At 35.1% G+C, this 22,630-nt stretch overlaps 1 protein-coding gene across 1 annotated transcript in view; it reads right to left on the bottom strand.

The window, feature by feature from the left end:
* MS3_00004447 (uncharacterized protein) overlaps window positions 1-22,630 on the bottom strand; it is a 176,635-nt gene that overhangs the window by 111,786 nt on the left and 42,219 nt on the right. The window contains exons 12-22 of the mRNA XM_051212367.1: window positions 20,821-21,060; window positions 18,651-18,798; window positions 16,917-17,114; window positions 13,566-13,661; window positions 11,460-11,656; window positions 8,349-8,430; window positions 6,175-6,507; window positions 4,862-5,043; window positions 4,225-4,324; window positions 2,500-2,752; window positions 704-768 (exon numbers count right to left, since the gene is read on the bottom strand). Of these exons, the coding sequence (XP_051072546.1) occupies window positions 704-768; window positions 2,500-2,752; window positions 4,225-4,324; window positions 4,862-5,043; window positions 6,175-6,507; window positions 8,349-8,430; window positions 11,460-11,656; window positions 13,566-13,661; window positions 16,917-17,114; window positions 18,651-18,798; window positions 20,821-21,060 (1,894 nt within the window). The remainder of the gene's footprint in view (window positions 1-703; window positions 769-2,499; window positions 2,753-4,224; window positions 4,325-4,861; window positions 5,044-6,174; window positions 6,508-8,348; window positions 8,431-11,459; window positions 11,657-13,565; window positions 13,662-16,916; window positions 17,115-18,650; window positions 18,799-20,820; window positions 21,061-22,630) is intronic.

The raw sequence follows: 22,630 nt of genomic DNA, 5'->3' as shown, positions 1-22,630 counted from the left end.
AGCTAAATCATAATGTAATTAGTATGGTAGTCGTTAGCTGCTTGAATGAACAATCATTTTAGAAATCAAACCCTAAGTGGACTCTTCTTGTCTATCCGAAATAGTTTCATGAATACTGTATTATCTAAAGGTAGGCTTAATCAGTTAACACCATCTGAACAGTTTATGAATATCGGTAAATACTGGAAAGTTGTATCTTTTTTAGGCTAAAAATTCCCAACAGTAGATCATTTAAAGTTTAATCCATTCAGTGAATGGATATAAATATTTAGAATTCAGTTACATATTTATATCATGATTGACAAAATCAGAACACTGGTGATCCATTATAGTCTAGATTTTTTTCTCATTCATAATGGTAGCGTAGTGAAGAACACAGGTGAGGACAACCGAATTATATTTAGCACAACATTACAGAGTTACTTGGTAAAAATAGAAAAACCATACTACTTATGTCAATATAAGTAGCACGCACCATAGTAGTAGTAATGGTATCAATAGTAGTATCTGATCTAGAACTTTCCAGTACCAGGTTGTTTACACATAACCATTTAACTACTAAGTTTAAATGTAGTTAGTATCATATCACCCTAAAATGGACTAAATCTTTATAAAAAAATAATAATAAATAAACCTTTGTATCCATATAACGTTTGTTTCTAGGGTATATGTTAAATCAATAAAATTATTCATAAAAACATACCAAGTAAAATAACTTCATAAGTTAAATCAGTCGAACCTCCTTTATTCATTCCTTTACATGTATAGCTAAATAAGAAAATTTAAAAAAAGATTCTTTTTATTAAAAAAAACTGAATGTTTATCAAATGACAACAAACTTAATTAGGTGGAAAATCAAAGTCACCTTGGTTAGCATTTTCAAAGCAATGAATGTTGACGCGGCACAGAAACAGTCACTTACTTACTTAAACCTATTACTTCTAATAAAGCATAGGACACCGACTAGCATTCCCCAACCCACTCTCACCTGAGCCTTCCTTTCCCGTTCCATCCAATTTTTGTTCATTCTTTTCATGTCTGTCTCTATTTCTCGACAAAATGTGTTCTTTGGTATTCCTCATCTCCTTTGTTTAGCCTTGAAGATTCCATATAATGGCTTGGTTGGGTGCTTTCCTCAATTTGTGTCCTATCCACTTCCAGCACTTCTTCCTAATTTCTTCCTCCACTGAGATCTGGTTTGTTCTCTCCTATAGTAGGTTGACTGCTGATATTGTCTGGTCAACGGATCCGAAGTATTTTGCGCAGACAACTGTTAATAAACATTTATATCTTCTAGATGGTGGCCTTCGTAGTTCTCCAAGTTTCCACTCCAGTAGACAGTAGAACTGTCTTGACATTTGTATTAAAAATTCTGACCTTGTTGTTGGTTGACAGACAGTTATTTTGAGTTCCCGATTTTTTTCAGTTATAGATACGCTTCTCTTGCTTTGCCGATGCGCGTCTTCACATCTGCATCAGATCCACTGTGTTCATCAATGATGTTGCCTAAATATGTAAAGGTTTTTACATCTTCTAAATCTTCTCCGTCAAGTGTGATTTGATTGTTGCATGTTGTGTTGTATTGGAGAATCTTGCTTTTCCGTTTGTGTATGTTGAAACATATTGCTGCTGAGGCTGCTGCTACACTGGTCTTCTCCTGCATATGTTGTTATGTGTACGATAGAAGAGCCATATCATCTGCGAAATCTAGATCGTCCAGCTGCATCCTACCCATTCACTGTATCCCATACTTCCTCTCAGATGTAGACGTCTCCATGATCCAGTCGATCATCAGGAGAAAGAGGAAATGTGTGAGTAAACACAGAAACAGTATTACTACGAAATTGTTTGTGAATTTCATCATTGGGTTGTCAACCAAATGTACTATTTGAGAGATAAAAGTTACCGTAAGAAGGTGTTTTGTCTAGTGCTACATCAAATTCACATGGACTGTTCTAGCTTCCGAACGGACCAATTTATTTGTTCTTCTCGATTCATAATTTAACCGTCTCAGTTATTCGCTAATTAACCTTGACTGTTTTTATATGAGCGTACTTGCTTAACCTGTTCATCACATGTCTTTAACTTATTTTCGTGTGGTTATAAGTATTGAGTTATGTCAATAGTTGAGATCATGAGTCAATTGAAGCTAGACTACCATGGAAAATCTGGAAGCACTGGACGGCCGTTTCGTCCTATTGCAGTGCGCATCCACAACCCCGCCTCGTGAGATTCGAACCCAGAACCTATCAGTCTCGCCCGCGAGCGCTCAACCACCAAACCATTGAGCCGGCATCCAATGGTGTTAATGTTTAAGCTCAACCAATCCACGAAATTGAGCGACAATCTTCCATTGTACTGAGGTAGACACCTGTTTCTACCCGACACGAAAAAGAACAATTAAATGGCCGTGCAATTAATGTTAACCAGAAACTTATAAGTAGAATTATTATAGTTATGATACAATCGAAGCTTCAATATTAAAAATATGATACTTACTTTCCTTGTAAAGCAGTACTCATTTCTTGTATAAATAAATCTTTTCTTTCAGGATTCATATTAATTATTTGCATGCCTAAACTAGATGCTATAGTTTCTTGTTGATCATCATTGCTAGATAATGGTTTACCATTCCAATACCATGTTAACTTTGGTTCAGGATAACCAGTCATACCACATTCAAGTTCTAATTTATGACCTGATTGAACAAGTCGACGAGTAGAAGTTCCAATTGTTGTAATCTCTGGAGGAACTAGAATTTAATATGAGGGAAGAAAAAAAAGAATTTTAAAGCAATGAAAGAATTTGCTTCTGTAATATTGTTGAATAATTCAATGAAATGATTCCTCATGTTCAGAAATAAGCCATGTATTTTGAATAGCTAACATTCATAATTTTATAACAAATTCCAAATATTTGAGAAAGGGTATACGATTGTTGATTTTATATATATTGGAAGTCACAGTTGCAGCTGGATTGAAGCTGGTTTGTTATCTCTTAAAGTAGGCTGTTTCTGATTGCATCTGGTTTGCATATGTTGTTTGTTTAATTGTAAGAATAAGGTCCTTCCTTTACATCTGTATCCAATCCTCCTTGTTCATCGATGATGCAGCTGACTAGATACGTAAAAGATTCCACAGAGCTTCTCCATCAAGTATGATTGCGTCAGTGTTAACAAATGGTTAAAAATGTTTTTTTCTCCCTCACTTTCCGGCACTCTTCGATAATACGTTAATACGATGATCAGACTAGTCACGTTATTTTATATCCAGGATTCACAACCCAGAATAAAGACTAGATAGTACCATGTTCAACGCAATTACAAGCAGTCACACTCAGTCAGTTCAGTGTAGAGATGAATGACAAGAAGGGAAATCACATATTTAATAGTCAGTAGGTTAAGTGCCTGTCTGTCCACGCTCAGTGACCGATTGTATCTCACTTTCGCTGCCAAATATCAACAACTCTTCTCTAAACCGATCTATTTTATTTAGGACTGTAAATGATCAGTCTCTTATTGACATATGTACATCCTGTGCGGACTGTCATAATATTGCCTTAAGTTACAAGCATTATCCATCTTTGTCTATAATGCTTGTTAATTCAGGCAATATCGAGGCAATGCGCACAGTATGCACATATGCCAATAAGGGACTGATCAATTGCAGGCCTAAACATCAATGGGAAGATTCAAATGAACAATGTCAAGTGAATTAGACTTCACTCCATTGCACAAGCTAGTGGCTAACAGGACTCAGTAGCTAAGTGGATAACGCAATGGCGTTTAAAGCGAACGGTACTGGGTCCGAGTCCTGAAGTGAACACCAACTCCGAGATGTAGGTACATTCAACTGACGAGTCCCAAATAGGATAAAACGCGCGTCCAGGATTCCACTGCTAGCCACTATCCATCTTTGCTTAACAATAACAAATCATTCAATAAAACATATATATATATATATATATATATATATATATATATATATATATATATATATATATATATATTTGCTTATAGTATTAATGTTTTAGAAACAAGTAAACTTATCAAGTCAAATAGCTTACTTTTTTTGACTTCAGCTAAACTAAGACTATGTGCTCAACAATCTAGAGAATAGTTTACAATTGCATCCATAAGAAATCACTTCCTACACCTTGTAAAATACCCAAAGTCAATAATTGATTCACATATAAAAACAATCAATATTATTATTACTGACTTACTTAATATTGTTACTTGATAAAATCTAGAATCTATCCCAGCAACATTTTCAGCACGACATTCATATGAACCAGAGTCTTCTTCATTTTTACCACGTATTTCCTAATATTTTTCAATGTGAAACAATACTTACTGAAGTAATATTGTGTAATACATATTTGGACATTTATCCAAGTTGTTCTCTACTTTAGAATCATTAAAAATTGCAAAGTATTAGATAACGTTTTGATTGAGATCATGAACCGATTGATGTTAAACCATCATTAAAAACCTGAAAGCACTGAACGACCATTTCGTCCTATTGTAGGACTCCTCAGCAGTACGCATCCTCGACTCCGCTCGTGGAATATGGAACCCAGGGTTTTCAGTCTTGTATGCGAACACTCAACCACTAGATCACTGAGTCAGAATCCAACGGTGTTAATCTCCAGTGCTTCCAGGTTTTCAATGGTAATATATAAATCTAAATTCAACAATTTTCACAACCCTATTACTGAAAAAAAATACGTTTCTTCATATGTTCACAGTGTCACTTACGAAATTCAGTTTAAAACAATATCTTACACATGATTATAATTGGAAGAAAAACAAAAGCTTCAACTCATAGGAAATCATTTCAAGCATTCCAAATGAACTTACTACAGTATGTCCATGATCCAGAAAATTAATTCGACCAGGAATATGCTCTAATGGTCTTCCATCTTTATACCATGTTACTTTAGCTGGAGGTTGACTAATTGCAATAATACAAGTTAATAAACCAACTTCTTGATTACCCAATTCAAATTCACTACTACCTTCTTTTGATATAACAGGTGGTGCTGAGAAAGAAAAACGATAGGGATTGTAATAAATGATCATTGACAACTTTTAGATTGGAGATAATCACATGAAATTAACTAAAGACTATTTCCTTATCCAATAATAAGCAATCATAAAAACAGTCGCTGGCGATCTACATGATAATCTGGACAACCTATTTCTTCTTATCATCTAGATATTTCAACAAATCGGTTTTTCTTTTGTTTTAATACATTGCATAACGTATTCAGGTGTGTTTATGAAAAGTTTACAACCTTTCACTTTACCAGTTATAAAAAAGGTACTGCTCTTTGATGTTCATGGAGGCAAGGATGAAGAGGGCGTCCGCTTTATTCGATGTAATGGTTTTTTTGACCAAGCCATCCAGCCTAGAGGACAAAACTTCATCAAAAAGTTTATTACATTTTGCTGTACAACTTATAAAAGAGCCTAATCAGAGATACCATGATTGCTGGCAATATGCATTGAAAAGAATGCACATTATTCCAGATATCGATTCCTGAAATGCTAATATCGTGGATGCGCACTGCTTAAGAGTCTCAAACTAGGACGAAATGACCTTCCAGTGCTTCCAGGTTTTCCATGGTGGCCTAGCTTCAATTGGCTCATGATTTCAACTAGTGAAATTTGAAAGTAATTATCTTGAAAGTATAATTTGTGCATCAATGAGTACATTAGGTAAACACACATGATTACTTAGTTATAAGGAATCTAAAACAGGAAATCCTTAATACAGTGTTTAGGCTATTGAAAGATTAATTTTCTAAGATTTTGATCAAGACTCCATTTGTTTATATTTCTTCTACTTCTTTATTCTTAACGTCTTAATCTTCATCAAGTTTAGTATTTCAATAAAATAGTTGAATTCATTAGTCAATCTAAGGTAGATGATCATTAAAAACCTGGAAACACTGGACGGCCGTTTCATCCTGCGCATCCACAATTCGCAATGCTAAGGAATTCCATACTAGAACGAAACGGCCACCCAGTGCTCTCAGATTTTCAATGGTGATCTACCATAGATCGACTGATGAATTCAACCATTGAAATTACTACAATCTACACTCTGATTTCAATAGAAGTCGAATAATTGACTACTTGATAAGTTTGTTTAAAAAAAACAAATTTACTTTTAACACTTATTTCAAATTCTTTTGATTCAATTGCATGAACATTAATAGCAGAACATGTAAAACTTCCAGTAACAGCTTCTGTAACTGAATATATTGTCAATGTATATCCATCAGGTGAAATAACAATAGCCGGTCCTATTGAACCCATATTTGATCCATACAATGTCCCGGTACTTGTTCCAGGTCCTTGTGGTAAAATTATTCTACCATCTTTACGCCATTCAACAATTGGTTTTGGATCACCTTCAACTTTACATTCCAAAACTAAATTATCACCTTGTGTCACATCAATTTTACCTCCAATAGATGAATCTAAAAACTTTGGTTTTCCTAAAATAGAATAAGTAAATGGTGGAGAAGATTTGTAGCTCAGGTGGATGATTTGGGTGGAGTTTTGTTCTCTGAGCTGGATGGTTTAGTCGTGGAGCTTCTATCTGAAGTTTGTGCTGATGATGTCGTTCAGAAGAACGATGAGAGCTCCACGACCAAACGATCCAGCTCAGAGAACAAAACTCCACCAGAATAAGTAAATAATTCTTCATTTGGGTTTTAACAACAAAATGATATTGAGTTCATTAAATTGAATAATGAACTATGGAAGTGTTACAAGTTAAAATGATAGTAAAAAAGAAATTAGGATTATTTTAGTGAATTGTTATATGGATAATCCCATTTAAACACTGTTGGATAAATTAGCTATATATATAACTTAAATTGATCAAAAGTATTATTTTAGTGGCCTGAGATCTGACTCCAATTAGATCATATGTTGATCGCTATTGAATGATTGCTATCGAAATATACATATTATCGATCTTGTATATAATTATGGACTTAACTCGTGTTGATGAATAACAGAATGAAATATGTCAATTATGAGAATGAATGTTTGAATACACATACTTTGTACACTCATTGATTTGGACAGACAATTAGAGCGACGAAGTGAAGGAAGCGAAGAAAAGAAAGCAAAGAGAGATGGCTCTTAATGGAGAAGGCGTGTGAACCAACTCCATTTAATCAAGATCTGATCAATATTTATAGTCAGATAAAAATAAGTTACAGACACGTGATGAATAGGATATATACAGAGGGACAGAGAGAGAGAGAGAGAGAGAGAGCAGTTACAGACTTTCTTTGAAAAAAAATATAAAGAAACTGATTACTGAATTTAAAGTAAAGATGGATAGTGGCTAGCGGTGGTATCCAAGACGCATGTTAAAAACAGAATTGAAAGTATCATGAAGAATGTAAAGGGCAACTGATGGAAGATGTACAAATAAAGTATTGATTGTATAGTTTTCATAATTCAAGAAGAAACTCTGTAATTTTACATTACATATTAAATTGATTATCTCCATCAAATCATTGTTCACTACAATGCTACCATATTTTTAGGATGACTGAGCAAGGCTGTGTAGTGACTTACTTTTATCAAAAGAATTCGATTGGTTTAATGAAAACAATTATTATTATAACCAATTGTACCAGTGATTGTTTTACTGTACTTGTTTGTTTAACTGTACTAAAGACAATCTTCCTTCCGTTGATTGTGACCTTGCACGTATTTATTTTTGCTCAGTGATTTTGCTTGTACTCTTTTGGCACAATCTCGGTATTCTTTCGATACCACGAGATCGCCAACAAATATATCTCGCTACAACCTCCAATCGCCTCCAATCGCAACCTTCTTGTAGTGGTGATCATAGTCAATTGTGACTCGACGCCACTCTACAGCTCTTTCATATGACAAGAATTGTATTTAAACGGACACATACATAAATGTAATTATAACCGACCTTTAGTTTATAAACATTATAGTTCGCTATCATTCTTCTGTGTTCAGTTTCTTTTTTTCATAAACATACCTCAACGTAATGGTAGTGTAATCAGTTGTCTAGTTTCTCTGCTTTGAATATTATAAACATATCAAATCTTAGTTATTTGAATCTTATTTGTCAACTGTCAACACTAATAATTATAGGATATTCTAATGTTCCACAGTATACGACTGATCGTTATCAATCCTAAGGTTACATCGACTACTAGTTTATATGGAAGAATGGAAATGTAACATCATTAGTCAATTTGTGAATTGTATTTTCAGCCTTGATTATTTATTAGTTAGATTAATAAATAAATAAATATCTATAATACAACAGAATCTTTACCTTGTACATCTAATTCAATATCAAATTTAGCCTTTCCAACTACATTGCGTGCAATACAAGTATAAATCCCTTCATCTTCTATCTAAAGGAACAGAATGTAAAATTTAGAGATAACATATTAATATAGAATAACATTGATAATAAGTTGATCTCAGAATGATAAAGAATGATCCATTTGTGGATTAGTTTCTTCTTTGGACGAAAATAATAAACTTAGATTATGCAAATAGGTATGAATCAAATGAAACCTACTAAACAATCGGATAGCATTAAGATCAGTTGGTGTTGAGATGGTGGAGAAGATTTGTAGCTTAGGTGGATGATTTTGATGGAGTTTTGTTCTCTGAACTAGATGGTTTGGTTCTGGAGCTTTGATCGTTCTTCTGAACGACATCATTAGCACAAACTTCAGGTAGAAGTGAAGTGTTTGAATTTTTCCACATGTGGTTCACAACTTGTCTTGAAGTTTGTGCTAATGATGTCGTTAATAAGAAAGATCAAAGCTCCACCACCAAACTATCCAGTTCAGATAACGAAACTCTATCAAAATGAGTTGGTTTAAATTTACGACAATTACATTGTCAATCGATTCTAACTGGCACCGATATCAAAATTTCAACAAACAAACTATACTTCTATAGAGGTTTATATCAACCACTTATTGATTAGTAAGACAATATTTCATCAGTTTCTGTTGATATAAGAGTTTCTTGAGCATATCTCAATTTAATATCAGATGGATTTTGTGGATATTATTGTAATTTCAATGATTAAGATCATGAGTCAATTGAAGCTAGACCACCATGGAAAACCTGAAAGCATTGGACGTCCGTTTCGTCCTATTCTGGGACTCCTCAGCAGTGCGCATCCACAACCTCTCCCCCTGTGGATGTGTCGCACAATTTCGTGGATTAGTTGAAGTTAGACATTTACACTGTGGGATGCCGGCTTGGTAGTCTATTGCTTAACTGGTCGCGCACAAAACCCGTAGGTCCTGGGTTCGAATCTCACAGGGGCGAGGTCGTGGGTGCACACTGCTGGAAAGTCCCGCAATGGGTCGAAACGGCCGTCCAGTGCTTCCGGGTTTTCCATGGTGGTCTAGCTGCAACTGGCTTGTGATCTTAACCGCTGAAATTACATATTTCAGTTGTCAAAGATTTTATATGGAGAATAATGAAGTTTAATATATGTGATCAAACTGTTTAAAATATGTAGCTCAATTACATCGAATTTTCCAGATCAACTCCGTACTTTGATTGTCCTATCAAAACTTGTAAAAGTGACTAGTTGCATTAAATATATTAGTATTATCAAAATACAGTTCTGGAGATTGTTGAATTTTAAATAAAGTCATGATCCGATCAATTATAGACTAACATTGAAACGCTGGAACTACTGGACGGCCGTTTTGTCCCAGTATGGTACTCCTTAGCAGCGCCCATTCCACGATCCCTCAGGAGGGACTCGAACATGTCAATGTCGTGTTATTTTCGGTCAAGGTGATTCTGCTGTGTTACATATAACCGTATAAATTTATGCGTCAGATAGTGGGTATGAAAAATATATGAAGTAGTGGAGTTGAAATTGGTCTGTGTGTATGTGCAGATTGTGTGGAAACTCAATAGAGTCAAATGTGGTTATTTGACGAAACAGTCCAAGGTTGGATGAACAGTCAGGCCTTCTTTCCTCCTATTGAGGCCAGAGAGATTGAGCACTATATAAATCACTTCGGTTATTCTCCTCCTTTTATAGATGAAAGAATCTTTCTGAATTATTTTGGAAATAGCGTGTACTGATATTACTGACTTGTAAATTTTTCAATTCTATAGGTTTATTATGGCTTTTTGTGCAACTTACGTATTCCTTCACCCGAGTCAAGATCTCACCGGAAGACTCTCCAATGTAGAACACATTACATTCGGCACAACTTATTATGTAGACACGATTTTGGATGGATGTAAACGGGATCTCATATTTTATTCTAACTAAAGCGTTTTTAAGAGTAATGGTTGTCCTATAGAAAGCTCTAATTCCACAAGTTTTCAAAATCTGTCGTAATTCTTCTGTTTTACCTTGGCGTTAAGGCAAAACCACAGTAACGATTTAAGAACTTTCATAAGAATTGTTGTTTAAAGAAGGATAATTTTGTTTTAATATATTTTTGATAATATTAATGGGGAAATTATTAAGTTGTAAGATAGTTAATATATATAATCTTTATCATTCAGCTTGTCTTCAGATTTAATCATCTTGAGAGCTCTTCTGAAAAGATGTGAAGAGTTAGGATCAATACACCAATTTGAGTATGTTGGTTTCCAATATATGGTTATGTTGTTACATCCCGATGAGAATAATGAATAATAACTTTTGGAATCCAATTATGGACCAATACTATACGTATATTTTTATCGTATAATTGTTAAGTAACTAAACTATGCATATTCATGTCCCTCTTATCATAAGCTTTATTTTGACATAAAGGCTATCATAATGCGATTTACCATTCTTCAGTTCGACCCAGCCTATCAAATACCATCTCACATTCACAGACACTTTGGGTTAATCCTTATGCAAATGTTGTTTCCTATTTAATGGTACGATGTGGTCTGTTTGGTTGGTATATAAACCAAGTATGTTTGAAATAAATGCTTCTCATGATCGAAGCTGGTATTAGTGTTCTGGACTCAAAAAGTAGGGCTAGACAGAAAAGGGAACGATAAGGGGGCTAAAAGAACAAAGGACCAATAAGGAGGCTAAGCTGCTCATACCAGTCGAATGTCATTAGTTTAGCACAATACTAAAATTGTATAATTCATATTTCCATTGACCAATAAATCACATAATAACTAACCAGACTTCAAAATACAACACTATTGATACTCATAAATTTTACATTGATCTACTTAAATATAATTATCAGTTTAGGGGTTGTGGAGATTGTTAAGTTTTTTTATTCAAATCATGAGTGGATGCGCACTGCTGAGGAGTCCCATACTAGGGCGAAACGGCCGTCCAGTGCTTCTAGGTTTTCCATGATGGTCTACCTTCAATTGACTCATGATTTCAATTGAATATATAATTATTAATACATTCAAATCAATAAATACTTACTTCTATATCACGTATAATTAAGTTAAATCCATCTTGATAATATTTTTCACTTGTCCTAATATCAATAGGTTGATTATCTTTTAACCAAATTACAGTAGCAGCTGGTTTTGCATCAAGTACATTACAAATAATTTGTTTTTCTGTTGTACCAACAAGAACTAATTGTTTTGGTTGTGTAAATGATATAGATGGAGCTTCTAAAATAGTTTAAAAATCAAAACAATAGAACATTAATGTTATAATTTGTGGTTTTGTATCGCCGGTTCTTTGTCTTACACCCTGTCACCAATTGTTATTACGATCGGTTTTACTTCGTCTCATGTTATAACGGTTGGGTTTTCACGTTAATTTACGTTAATTTACTTTAAACACATATCTACACTAGATTCTCTCCCAGTGTCCATTCTACAGGACTTCAACACAACTCAGATCAAGAACACGTGATTAGCCTGACCACAACGTAAATATATTTCCACACTAAAAACCCGACACAATCTAACAACAATGAACAATCGATAATGAGTCAGTAATAATAATAATAAAGATAGGGGAATATATAATTCATCTGACACCTGTAAGACTATCTACATTTCTGACTAAGCAGACAACCAATCATTATGATTCTAGCCCACACATCAATTAAGAAGGATAAAACTTGTATGGTGATAAATTCAAAGCCAAAGAAATTTTTATTTATTAGATTAGACATAATAATGAATTATACTTTATTCTTACTCTAGGGAGTATGTGGTGATGACTAAAATTTGGTAGTATATACCAATGATGACCAGGGGTAAACAGGAAGCGCTAAGTTGTGAGATCTGAAGATCCTGAGTTTGATTACTAGTGAGGTCTTGGATACCCAGTGCTAAGGAGTTCTATAGTAAGGAGCTTACATACATGACATGTCCGTCACGGCCCGGATAGCTCGGCGGTAACGTCACTTACTGTAAAGCAGGGTGACACGGGATCGAGTCCGTACACCTTACTGACGAGTACCAAGTAGCATGAAACCTAAGTGCAGGGTTTCCTGTTAACTTTCACCATCTTAGTTGTTCAAAATATCCTGGTTCTTAATATTTCTGTAACTAAGATTGGTCCATGAGTCAAACTCTGAGACAATTTATAAATTTGATAAAGTAGTTTTATCAAGTAAATTTTGTTTCAATTGAAGATAGTTAACAGTATGTTGGTTCGAACCCACAGGTATACAGTAATAATAATAATCATCATCAAGAAGGTACAAGTATTTATAAACAGTTATCAACGCGAGATACTCATATTCGTTGTCCGGATACCATCAGCAATAGTCTACTGTGGGAGAAAATAAACCAGCTTCCAGATGAGGAGGAAGTTAGGAAGACACCATGGAGTTGGTGGATAGGACATACATTACGGAAACCACCAAACTGCGTCATGAGGCAAGTGTTTACTACCTGGAATCGTGAAGGTAAACGGAAAAGAGGAAGGTGGAAGAACACATACACTACGTGGAGAATTGGAAGCAGACATGAAAAGGACACAATATACTAGTCTTATTCTAATTTTACATCATTATCTGTTGATTCGGCTTTCGAAGAACTTCAACGGAGCCTCCAGAGGCCCAAAAGGAGCCAAAGAGTCCTAGCCAATCAGAGCATGATGGAGTACTCTAGAATTCCAACGTGGCGTGCTGCTATTGGTCAGTAGCATAATATGTCGCTAACGGATTGGCCGAAATATGATGTTGATTTAACAAATGTTAACATCTATAAATACCCATGTTTCTGTACAAAAACGAACCTTGGAGTAAACTATTTCTCACTAGAACTCCAGGAAATACCTCTTGAAACCAGTCACTAGTGAGCATATGTCGATTAATATTAGAAGACGTTTTGTGGATATTATAGTAATTTCAATAGTTGAGATCATGAGTCAATCGATTGACTCATGAATTCAACTACGAAGTTACTAACTTACTAGTTTAATCATGATAACAAACAAGGATCGTAGCAACTATTAATTTCTATGAATTACAATACCAAAATACCCATAGTGATTACCAATTATCTATCATGCATAACTGGTTAAAAAAAGGGAAAACAAAATAACCGTTTAACAACTTACTTGTGCCTCCAATTTCAACGGTGACTGAATGACTCACTTTACCATACATATTAACAGCTTCACAAATGAAAACACCTCCATCTTCCATGTTTACATCTAAAGGTACATTGAAAGAAAACAAAAATCAGATATAACTTTGGACAAGAAATCCATTTTTTGTTTAAAATGCATCAAAGTTAACAATCGAATATACTCATCATTGTAATTTTATTCTCATAGATGATAGTAAGTAAAATTCCCCTTTGAGTATCTACGTGTATTAGGGTGTTTATGTAAACATATATAATGATAAAATCAAGAATAATTTAACTATACAAAAATGTTTAATTGAAATCAACTTCATCAATGCTGATTGAAATAGGTTTATTCATGTTGAAATCAACTGGAGTGAAATCCTGGAGTGAACATCAACTCTACGATGCAGGCACTTCCAGCTGACGAGTCCCAAATGGGACGAAACGCATGTCGTGGATTTCACTGCTAGCCACTATCCATTTATTGCCTAAATAAGGAGACTTAAAGTTGAATAGAATGACATAAATCTAACATTAGATGTTTTTTGATGCGAAGTCTACATATTATCTAGAGAGATCAAAACAGTATTAACACTTAAATACAAATAAGACGTCCAGTGTTCTAGGTTTTCCATGGTGATCTAACTTCAATTGGTTCACGATCTTAACTATGAAATTACTATAATATCCACAAAAGCCCCTTCTGATATTAAAGAATATAGAATTCTCAGCATAAATTATTTCGACAACTTTCCGTTTCTTATTTCTTGATCGACATTGAGTGATCGCCAATTAGATGTTAACAGTTCAGAAATCGAAATCTGAATAATTGTCATTCTTATCGATGAATAATGTAAACAACCACGATGTCTCTGATGATACTTTTTTATGTTTAGGGGTTGTGGAGATTGTTAAGTTTTTCATTGAAATCATGAGTCAATTGAAGCTAGACCACCATGGAAAACCTGGAAGAACTGGACGGACGTTTCATCCTAGTATGGGACTCCTCAGCAGTACACATCCACGATCCCGCACCCCGCGACGTTTGGACCCAGGACCTGTGAGTCTCGCGCCAGGCGCTTAACCTCTAGACCACTGAGTCGGCATCCAATGATGGTAAGGCCTAACCTCAACCAATCCACGAAATTGCACGACCATCTTCCATTGTAATGAGGAAGACACCTGTTTCTACTTGATACGGATTAGCTCCACTGGTCACGGCTACTTCTATTTCTTCCAGGTTTTCCATGGTGGTCTAGCTTCAATTGACTCGTGATTTCAATCATATACATTTTTTGTAAGTTTTACAGCGAAAGGTTGTAAACTTTTCACAAATGCACGTGAATAGGTTATACGATACATTGACATAATGATCTTTTAAAACAAATAATGAAACAGAAAAATTGTTGAAATAGAAACAGGTAGCTCAGATAATCAACCAAGCCGCTCAGGTATGTTTCTTTTATTTGAGGCTACTATGGTTAAGCATAAATCTAGCTGATTATTTTCGTAGCTCGATCTGATATAGACATAAACGAATATGCATGGAAGATAATATATTTTGATATACATAAATAACTTTGAAAACTATTCAACGTTTGGGGAAAACTTTGTTTATTCCAATGAAAAATATTTATCAGAATAATAATATTTTTCATAGATAGACAAAGGAGAAATCATAATCTATTGACATACAATTACAATCAGACCGATAAACATGTAAAGTACAAGTACACCTCATGTAAACAACTGAATGATGTTACATTCTATCAGACTTCATATCGATGTGATTTATATGAGAACGACAAAGATTTCTGTTATGTCGGAAGTGAATTCAGCCACAATATGACAACACAACTGTACCACAATACAGAAACTGTGTGTATTGTTTGGAGGAAATCAACATCTCACATAGAATGAGAATAGTCAGGAAGTGATATATTGAGTGTGTGTGTGTGTGTGTGTGGAAGAAACAGAGACTGGAGATGTGGTGGAGTGGAAATGATGTTGGTGAGCTCGACTAATTTTTGAAGTGAATTAATACAAGTCGAAAGTTGATGATGGAGTGAGTTTGTTTTGATTATAACTGGTGATTGAAACTACTAGTACTGATGATGATGATGATGATGATGATGAATGGCGTGTTTGTCGAACTCAACTGTAGAATCTAATTCATCAATGAATTAGACAGTTCGATTGATAATGTTCTGTACTAGGTTATGACTAGATGGTTTCCGTTGACTGATTTCAAGAGGTATTTCCTGGAATTCTAGTGAGAAGCAGTGACCAATGGAGTTCAACCAGGTGTGTTGTGAGATAGTAACTCACTGATGACAATGGTGAATGTGTTGCTCAATTTCGTGGATTGGTTGAAGTTAGAAATTAACACCGTTGGATGCCTGGTGGCTCAGTGGTCTAGTGGTTAAGCGCTGGTGCGCGAGACTGATAGATCCTGGATTTGAATCTCACAATGCGAGATCGTGGATGCGCACTGCTGACGAGTCCCACAATAGGATGAAATAGTCGTACAGTGCTTCCAATTTTTCCATGGTGTTCTAGCTTCAGTCGACTCATGATCTCAACCATTGAAATTACAAATAGAACTGTTGATAAAAATTGTCTGTTTTTCTCCTATTGAATCTATTTTTTAAATACATCCTGGCATATTATAAGCTCATGATAGAAATGTAGTTTAATTTTATTGGGTTTAAAGTTTGGTTCACTCAAGATGAAGATTTTTAATTGGATACTAAATGAAGATTAGTTCGATATTTTTTTAAAAAATAGAAAACACTTTGTCATAGATGTAGAACACAGAAAAATTGAGGATCATGGGTTAAATTTTTTTCCTGCTTGTTATATTGTGCAACCATAATTACACATGACAACAAATATATGGTCTTCAGATTTTACAGCCAACATACATAAGATGAAGTTGCGCCACCGTACACTATTGTCTTCAGTGAGTTGATATCTCGGGATCGTGGATGCGCACTGTTGAAGAGTCCCATACCAGGACGAAACGGCCGTCCAGTGCTTCCAGGTTTTCCATAGTAGTCTATCTTCAATCGACTCATGATTTCAACTAGTGAAATTTCTAAAATCTCCACAAAACCCTTTCTGATACATAAGATGTCTTAAACTAGGCAGAAAAAAACGATCTACTCTAGTGTTCAGTAGTTCACTAGACTTCATCGATTTCTTATATAAGCTATCTTTAGAAAACTAATCTTAGGATATTTTGTTTTATATCTTCAACTTATAATAATACTAATTCAAAAGTTATATATAAAAGCAACTTCAAGGAATGCGATATGCACTTGAATAATTTACTTACCATGTATTAATAAAGAATTATCCGCTTGTAATATATAACGATTACCAAAATTTAATGGTATATTCCCTGAACCAGTAACACGATACCATTTAATATTAGGAAGAGGTTGACCAGTTATTGGACAACTTAAAGTTGTATCCATTGAAAATTCAGCTAATACTTTTGAATTTGTAAAATCTGTAAGTACTTTAGGTGGAACTAAAAGGTAAACAATAAAGGTCGATAAATTAATAGTAGTTATAGTCATCATTATAGCTGTCAAATGTTAACCTATTTCCATTTTACTTCTTACCTAGGTACTGTCTTCTATTATATCTCACTTGAAATGCTTATTGTTATGAAGGATACCATATCACCTGGACGAAATTGATGAGTAAAAGTGTTGTTTAGTAAGAACATACATGTCAGTCAGTTAGTCATAGGACCAAGCACAGTTGTGCCTCGGTTTAAGTGGCCATACCTCATTAGCACAACAAGATGAACACCGAATTCATAGGAGTAATTAATTCAATGACAGTAATACACAAAAGAAAGATTGTGTCTAAGGATTTAATACAGGAAGAAAGAATTAGAAAGAAAGATATAAAGTAATTTTAATCTCACAGTTTAAAGGAAGATAGAGAGTGTATATACCGATGTTACTGTGACCAATTCTGAGCCATGTTGCCAAGGGTCTCCAACCATTGGTTACGATAGTCACGCGGACCCCAACCAAGTAGTCTGCATCTACCAACATGGTTCAGACTAGAATTCAGTGACTTCAATGACTGATGCCACTTCTTGGTTTGGATGCCCCTAACTTTCCTCCAACCGTCTTCAACACTCCTCAGCGCTGCAGGTCGTGGTATTCGGTGTTCAGGTATACGTAACATATATGTGACTGCAAGTACTAACTACATGTTTTAGAAATCGGTGCCTTTTGATAACTTGACGAATGATTGTCTAACAAAGCAGTGTATAAACACGGAACTTATGAGTAGAATAGTACTTATTAAATACATGTATAAGTTGAATGGTTAATCTGTCAGACCAACATGGCTCAGACTAGAAGTCTGAGCCATGTTGGTAGATGCAGACTACTTGGTTGGGGTCCGCGTGACTTTCGTAACCAATGGTTGGAGACTCTTGGTGACATGGCTCAGTGTCGATCACATTGGCGTCGGTGTATACACCCCCTGTCTTCCCTTAAACTAAGAGATTAAAATCACTTCATATCTTTCTTTCTACGAACCAATTCTTTCTTCTTGTACTATATCTCTATATGCAATCTTTCTCTTATATATTACCACCTTTGACCTAACCACTGCTATGAATCCAGTGTTCATCTCGTTGTGCTGATGCGGTATGGCAACCTGGACCGATGCACATATGTGCCTGGTCCTACGTTGTAGCTGACTGACTGACTGATAAACTTCAGTTAGCAAATACAAATGATGTTGGTGTGGAATGTACTACTTATATTGAAATAAGTAGTATATAACACGAGTTAAAAATATAATGTCTGGCAGCAGAAGATTGAGAACATCAAGGAAGGAAAAACAGCAATAGAAAGCGACTAGTATGGAAATGCAGGGACAATGAAGTCTGAGACAGTTAATGAGTATCTTGCAATTTAGGTATTAGAGTATGGTTTTTCCAGTTTATTAAGTAACTCTGTAATTTTGTGCCGAGTATGGTAAACAATTCCCATTCATAACTTCTTTCTGAATGTAAACAGTCAAAAAAATAACTTACACCCAACATCCATTAGTACAGATTCTCTTGTATAACCAGCTATACTTTCAGCAAGACAGGTCCATTCTCCTTTCATATCTTGACGAACTGAAAGTAATTTCAGTACTCCTCTTTCTCCATCAATATGAATTCCTGGACTACTAGTAACCTTTTGTGTTTTAAGAAAAAAAGAGTCAACAATATTTCAAAGCATTTCATGCATTCGATTTTACTAGCTGGAAATTACGACATTCAGGATAGACGACATGACTGATTTGACCTATGGTTTACTAAATCATGCTCAGATATACTGCTGAGTCCAGATAAAAAGATGCCTTAGGGAATAAAGAGGCAGATCTAGCACTGCCTCTTTTCTTCATTATATAGTGGATTCAGTTTCAAGATAATTCCTTTAAAATCAATTCTTTGAACTACTCAAATCTCAAATTTTTTTTCTAAGGATAGAATCTTATCATGAACAATCGAATAACTCTTTGACTACATCTTGAATAGTGAGTAGCAACAGTCCCCAAGTAACGCGTTTCTTCATATACAGGACTTGTCAGTCTAACGTTGATGTTTACATTGAAACGCAAACCCGTCATTCGTCGCTTAAATTGTCAACATGTTACCAACTAGATTACTAAACCAGACTAGGTGTTTGACGGTTATCATGATCTAGGCACATCCAGTTGATAAGTTTCTGGCAGGACAAAACTTTCCTCCTGAATCCCGCTTCTAGACACTGTTCCAAATAATTTCGAATAAACTGAGCATTGAGTTGATTGTTATAAATAAAAACAATATATCTGTGATATCCCAATGAGTAAAAAATGAGATTTTCTGACGTTTCGTGACTTAGGGTAAGTCGCTTCTTCAGAGAATAAATCGTCAGAAAATCTAATTTTCTACTCATTGGGATATTACAAATATATTATTTTTATTTATAGCTGTTCCAAATAGTTAACTTTTAGCCAAAGACAAGGTTTTTTTATACCGACAGAGAATTGTCAAGTGCAAATTCTCATAAATAAGCTTATGGACTTATAACTTCTTCCTAACGCATTATGAGTAAAGTAAATCTTTGTTCTCTAGATTCACTCTCTGCTGAAGCAATACTCTCCACTAATTATTAAACATTGATCATATTTAGTATGTTGCGTTGCATTATATGTAAAATAAGTTTGATTTTGAAGTCTGATTAAGTTAAAAGTGAAAATAATAAGTTTATATTTCTCACTTCCCATTTGTCCAACAACAAGAAACCAATATAAATTCAAATATAGGAATAGGGGTAATATGTACAGACTAAATTAGAAATCCCTTATTTCATAAACTTAGTGCGTTATTTCACTGGTTGAAATCATGAGTCAATTGAAGCTAGACCGCCGTAGAAAACCTGGAAGCACTGGTGAGCCGGCGTCCTACGGTGTTAATGTCTAACTTCAACCAATCCACGAAAGTTAGACATTAACACCGTGGGGTGCCGGCCGGCTCAGTGGTCAAGTTGGTTAAGCACCTGGCGCGAGACTGATAGGTCCTGGGTTCAAATCTCTCAGGGTGCGGGATCGTAACTGCTCACCGCTGAGGAGCCCTACACTAGGACGAAACGGCCGTCCAGTTCATCCAGGTTTTCCATGGTGGTCTAGCTTTAATTGACTCATGATTTCAACCAGTGAAATTTCTAAAATCTCCACAAAACACATTCTGATAATAATGCGTTATATTGAAGATAGGTTTCTTTGGTCTGAAATAATCTTCACAAACTTCTTACCCTGATAATAATGATGTTCTAGTAAATAAACTTGAATGATGTAGCTGAAATACGTTGTGAAACAGTTACTCATTGTTGGTAGAGTATAAATACAAAGCCTCAAAAGTAAGTCGGTGTTCTGACAATGATACATTGGTCATAAGGGAGCAAAACTCTAAACTCTATTCTGTTAAAGGATATGAATAGTTTTGAACCAAAAACGAAATAGTTGTTAACTGTAATGTTTATTCTCAATAGTTTCTCAATTGATGTCACTTACAAACTATGACTATCATTAACTTCATTTAGTTTCCCTAAACGTTCGTAAATGAAGGTTAAATACATAGTTCTTATTCTATGATTGCGTAATGTAATGAACTATTTGGAAAGAACATATACAAAATACACTAATTATGAAATAAAGAATATATAACTTACCGGACTTCCATTAAAATCCCATTTTACTTTAGGTTTTGGTTTACCAGTAACATGGCATGTAAATATTTGTTCTTGACCTTCAACTGGCAATAGACTAGATATTTCTAGTTTATCGATTTTCGGCGGTGATATAAAGTTAGCGAGAATATTGATTGTACGATTACCAGCTGAATTAATAGCTATACAAGAATAATTGCCCGCATCACCAGATTTCGCTGGACGAATAATTAATCTTGACTCCTGTGATCAAGAATAAAGTAGTTTATTATAAATTTAATTGGACAAAAAGTAGCTCGCTACGACTTGAACGGACTAATGACCGTTCTCATTGGCTAATTAGCTGAATAATGAAATACAGAGTTCAAACCTATGACTTATAAATCAAATTATATAGACAATTAAGACTCAGTATCTAAATGGATAACGTGATGGCGTTTGAAGCAAATGGTGCTGGGTTCGAGTCCCTGAGTGAACTTCAACTGTGAGATGCAGGTACATCCAACTGACGAGTCTGACATGGGACGAAACGCGCGTCCTGAATTTCACTGCTAGCCACCATCCATCTTTGCTCTTAATGTTTGTGACTTAAGGCAGTATCGAAGCAATCCACACAATATGCATGTACGCCAATAAGGGGCTGATCCATTGCAGTCCTGAACATCAATGAGAAGATTCAAAGAAACAATACTAAGTGGATTCAAATGAGTTACAGTTTCCACCAGTCAATCTATAAACATATTGTTTTTTTTTCTATCGGAAAACTAAACATTATAACTTGTATGCTTGGTCGGTTACCGTATAGCTCTCAATAAAATAATGAGTTCGTTAAACAAAAAAAGTTTCTTTGTTGATCTATTAAGTTCCTCAAATAATTCTTTTGGGATCCTTACGTATGAGAATACTAATCAATACATCTGGTGAAGCCTAATTTCTGGTACAGGAACCTATGTTAAACTAATAAATTTCACTTAAATCTAGCTGCAATCATAATATTACTCCAGCCCTAACAAGTTACGGATAACTCCATCTGAAGCCCCTCTGTGGCTGCTGCCGACCTCAAGTCAGGATAAAGGAGGAGGCTTGGGAGTTGGGTTAGCGACCCCATCTCTTAGAAAACTAATTATTTAAAACACGCTAACCAGAAAAAATAATACAACACAACATGTAATATTGGAATCACAATTGACGGAGAACACCTTTACATATCTGGGCAGTATCATTGATGAACACGGTAGATCTGAAGCAGACGTGAAGGCGTGGATCGACAAAGCAAGAGAAGCATATCTACAATTGAGGAACATCTGGAACTCAAAACAACTGTCTGTCAACCAACACCAAGGTCAGAATTTCCAATACAAATGTCAAGACAGTTCTACTGTTTACTGGAGCGGAAACTTGGAGAACTACGAAAGCCATCATCCAGAAGATACAAGTGTTTATTAGTAGTTGTCTACGGAAAATACTTCGGATCCATTGACCAGACAGTATCAGTAACAACCTACTGTGGGAGAGAACAAACCAGATTCTAGTGGAGGAAGAAATGGGGAAGAATCTTTGGAAGTGGATAGGACACACATTGAAGAAAGCAACCAGCCAAGCCCTCACTTGGAATCCTCAAGGCGAAAGGAAATGAGGAAGACCAGAGAACACATTACGTCGATAAATGGAGACAGATATGAGGAGAATTAACAACAATTGGATAGAACTAGAAAGGAAGGAGTAGAACAGAGTGTGTTAGAGAATTCTGTTCGGCGGCCTATACTCTATTAGGAGCAACAGGCGCAAGTAAGTAAGTAAGTAAAAACAAGTT

The sequence above is a fragment of the Schistosoma haematobium genome, chromosome ZW, assembly GCF_000699445.3.
Source record: "Schistosoma haematobium chromosome ZW, whole genome shotgun sequence".
Taxonomy (NCBI): domain Eukaryota; kingdom Metazoa; phylum Platyhelminthes; class Trematoda; order Strigeidida; family Schistosomatidae; genus Schistosoma; species Schistosoma haematobium.
This window is presented reverse-complemented; position numbering and strand designations above follow the sequence as displayed.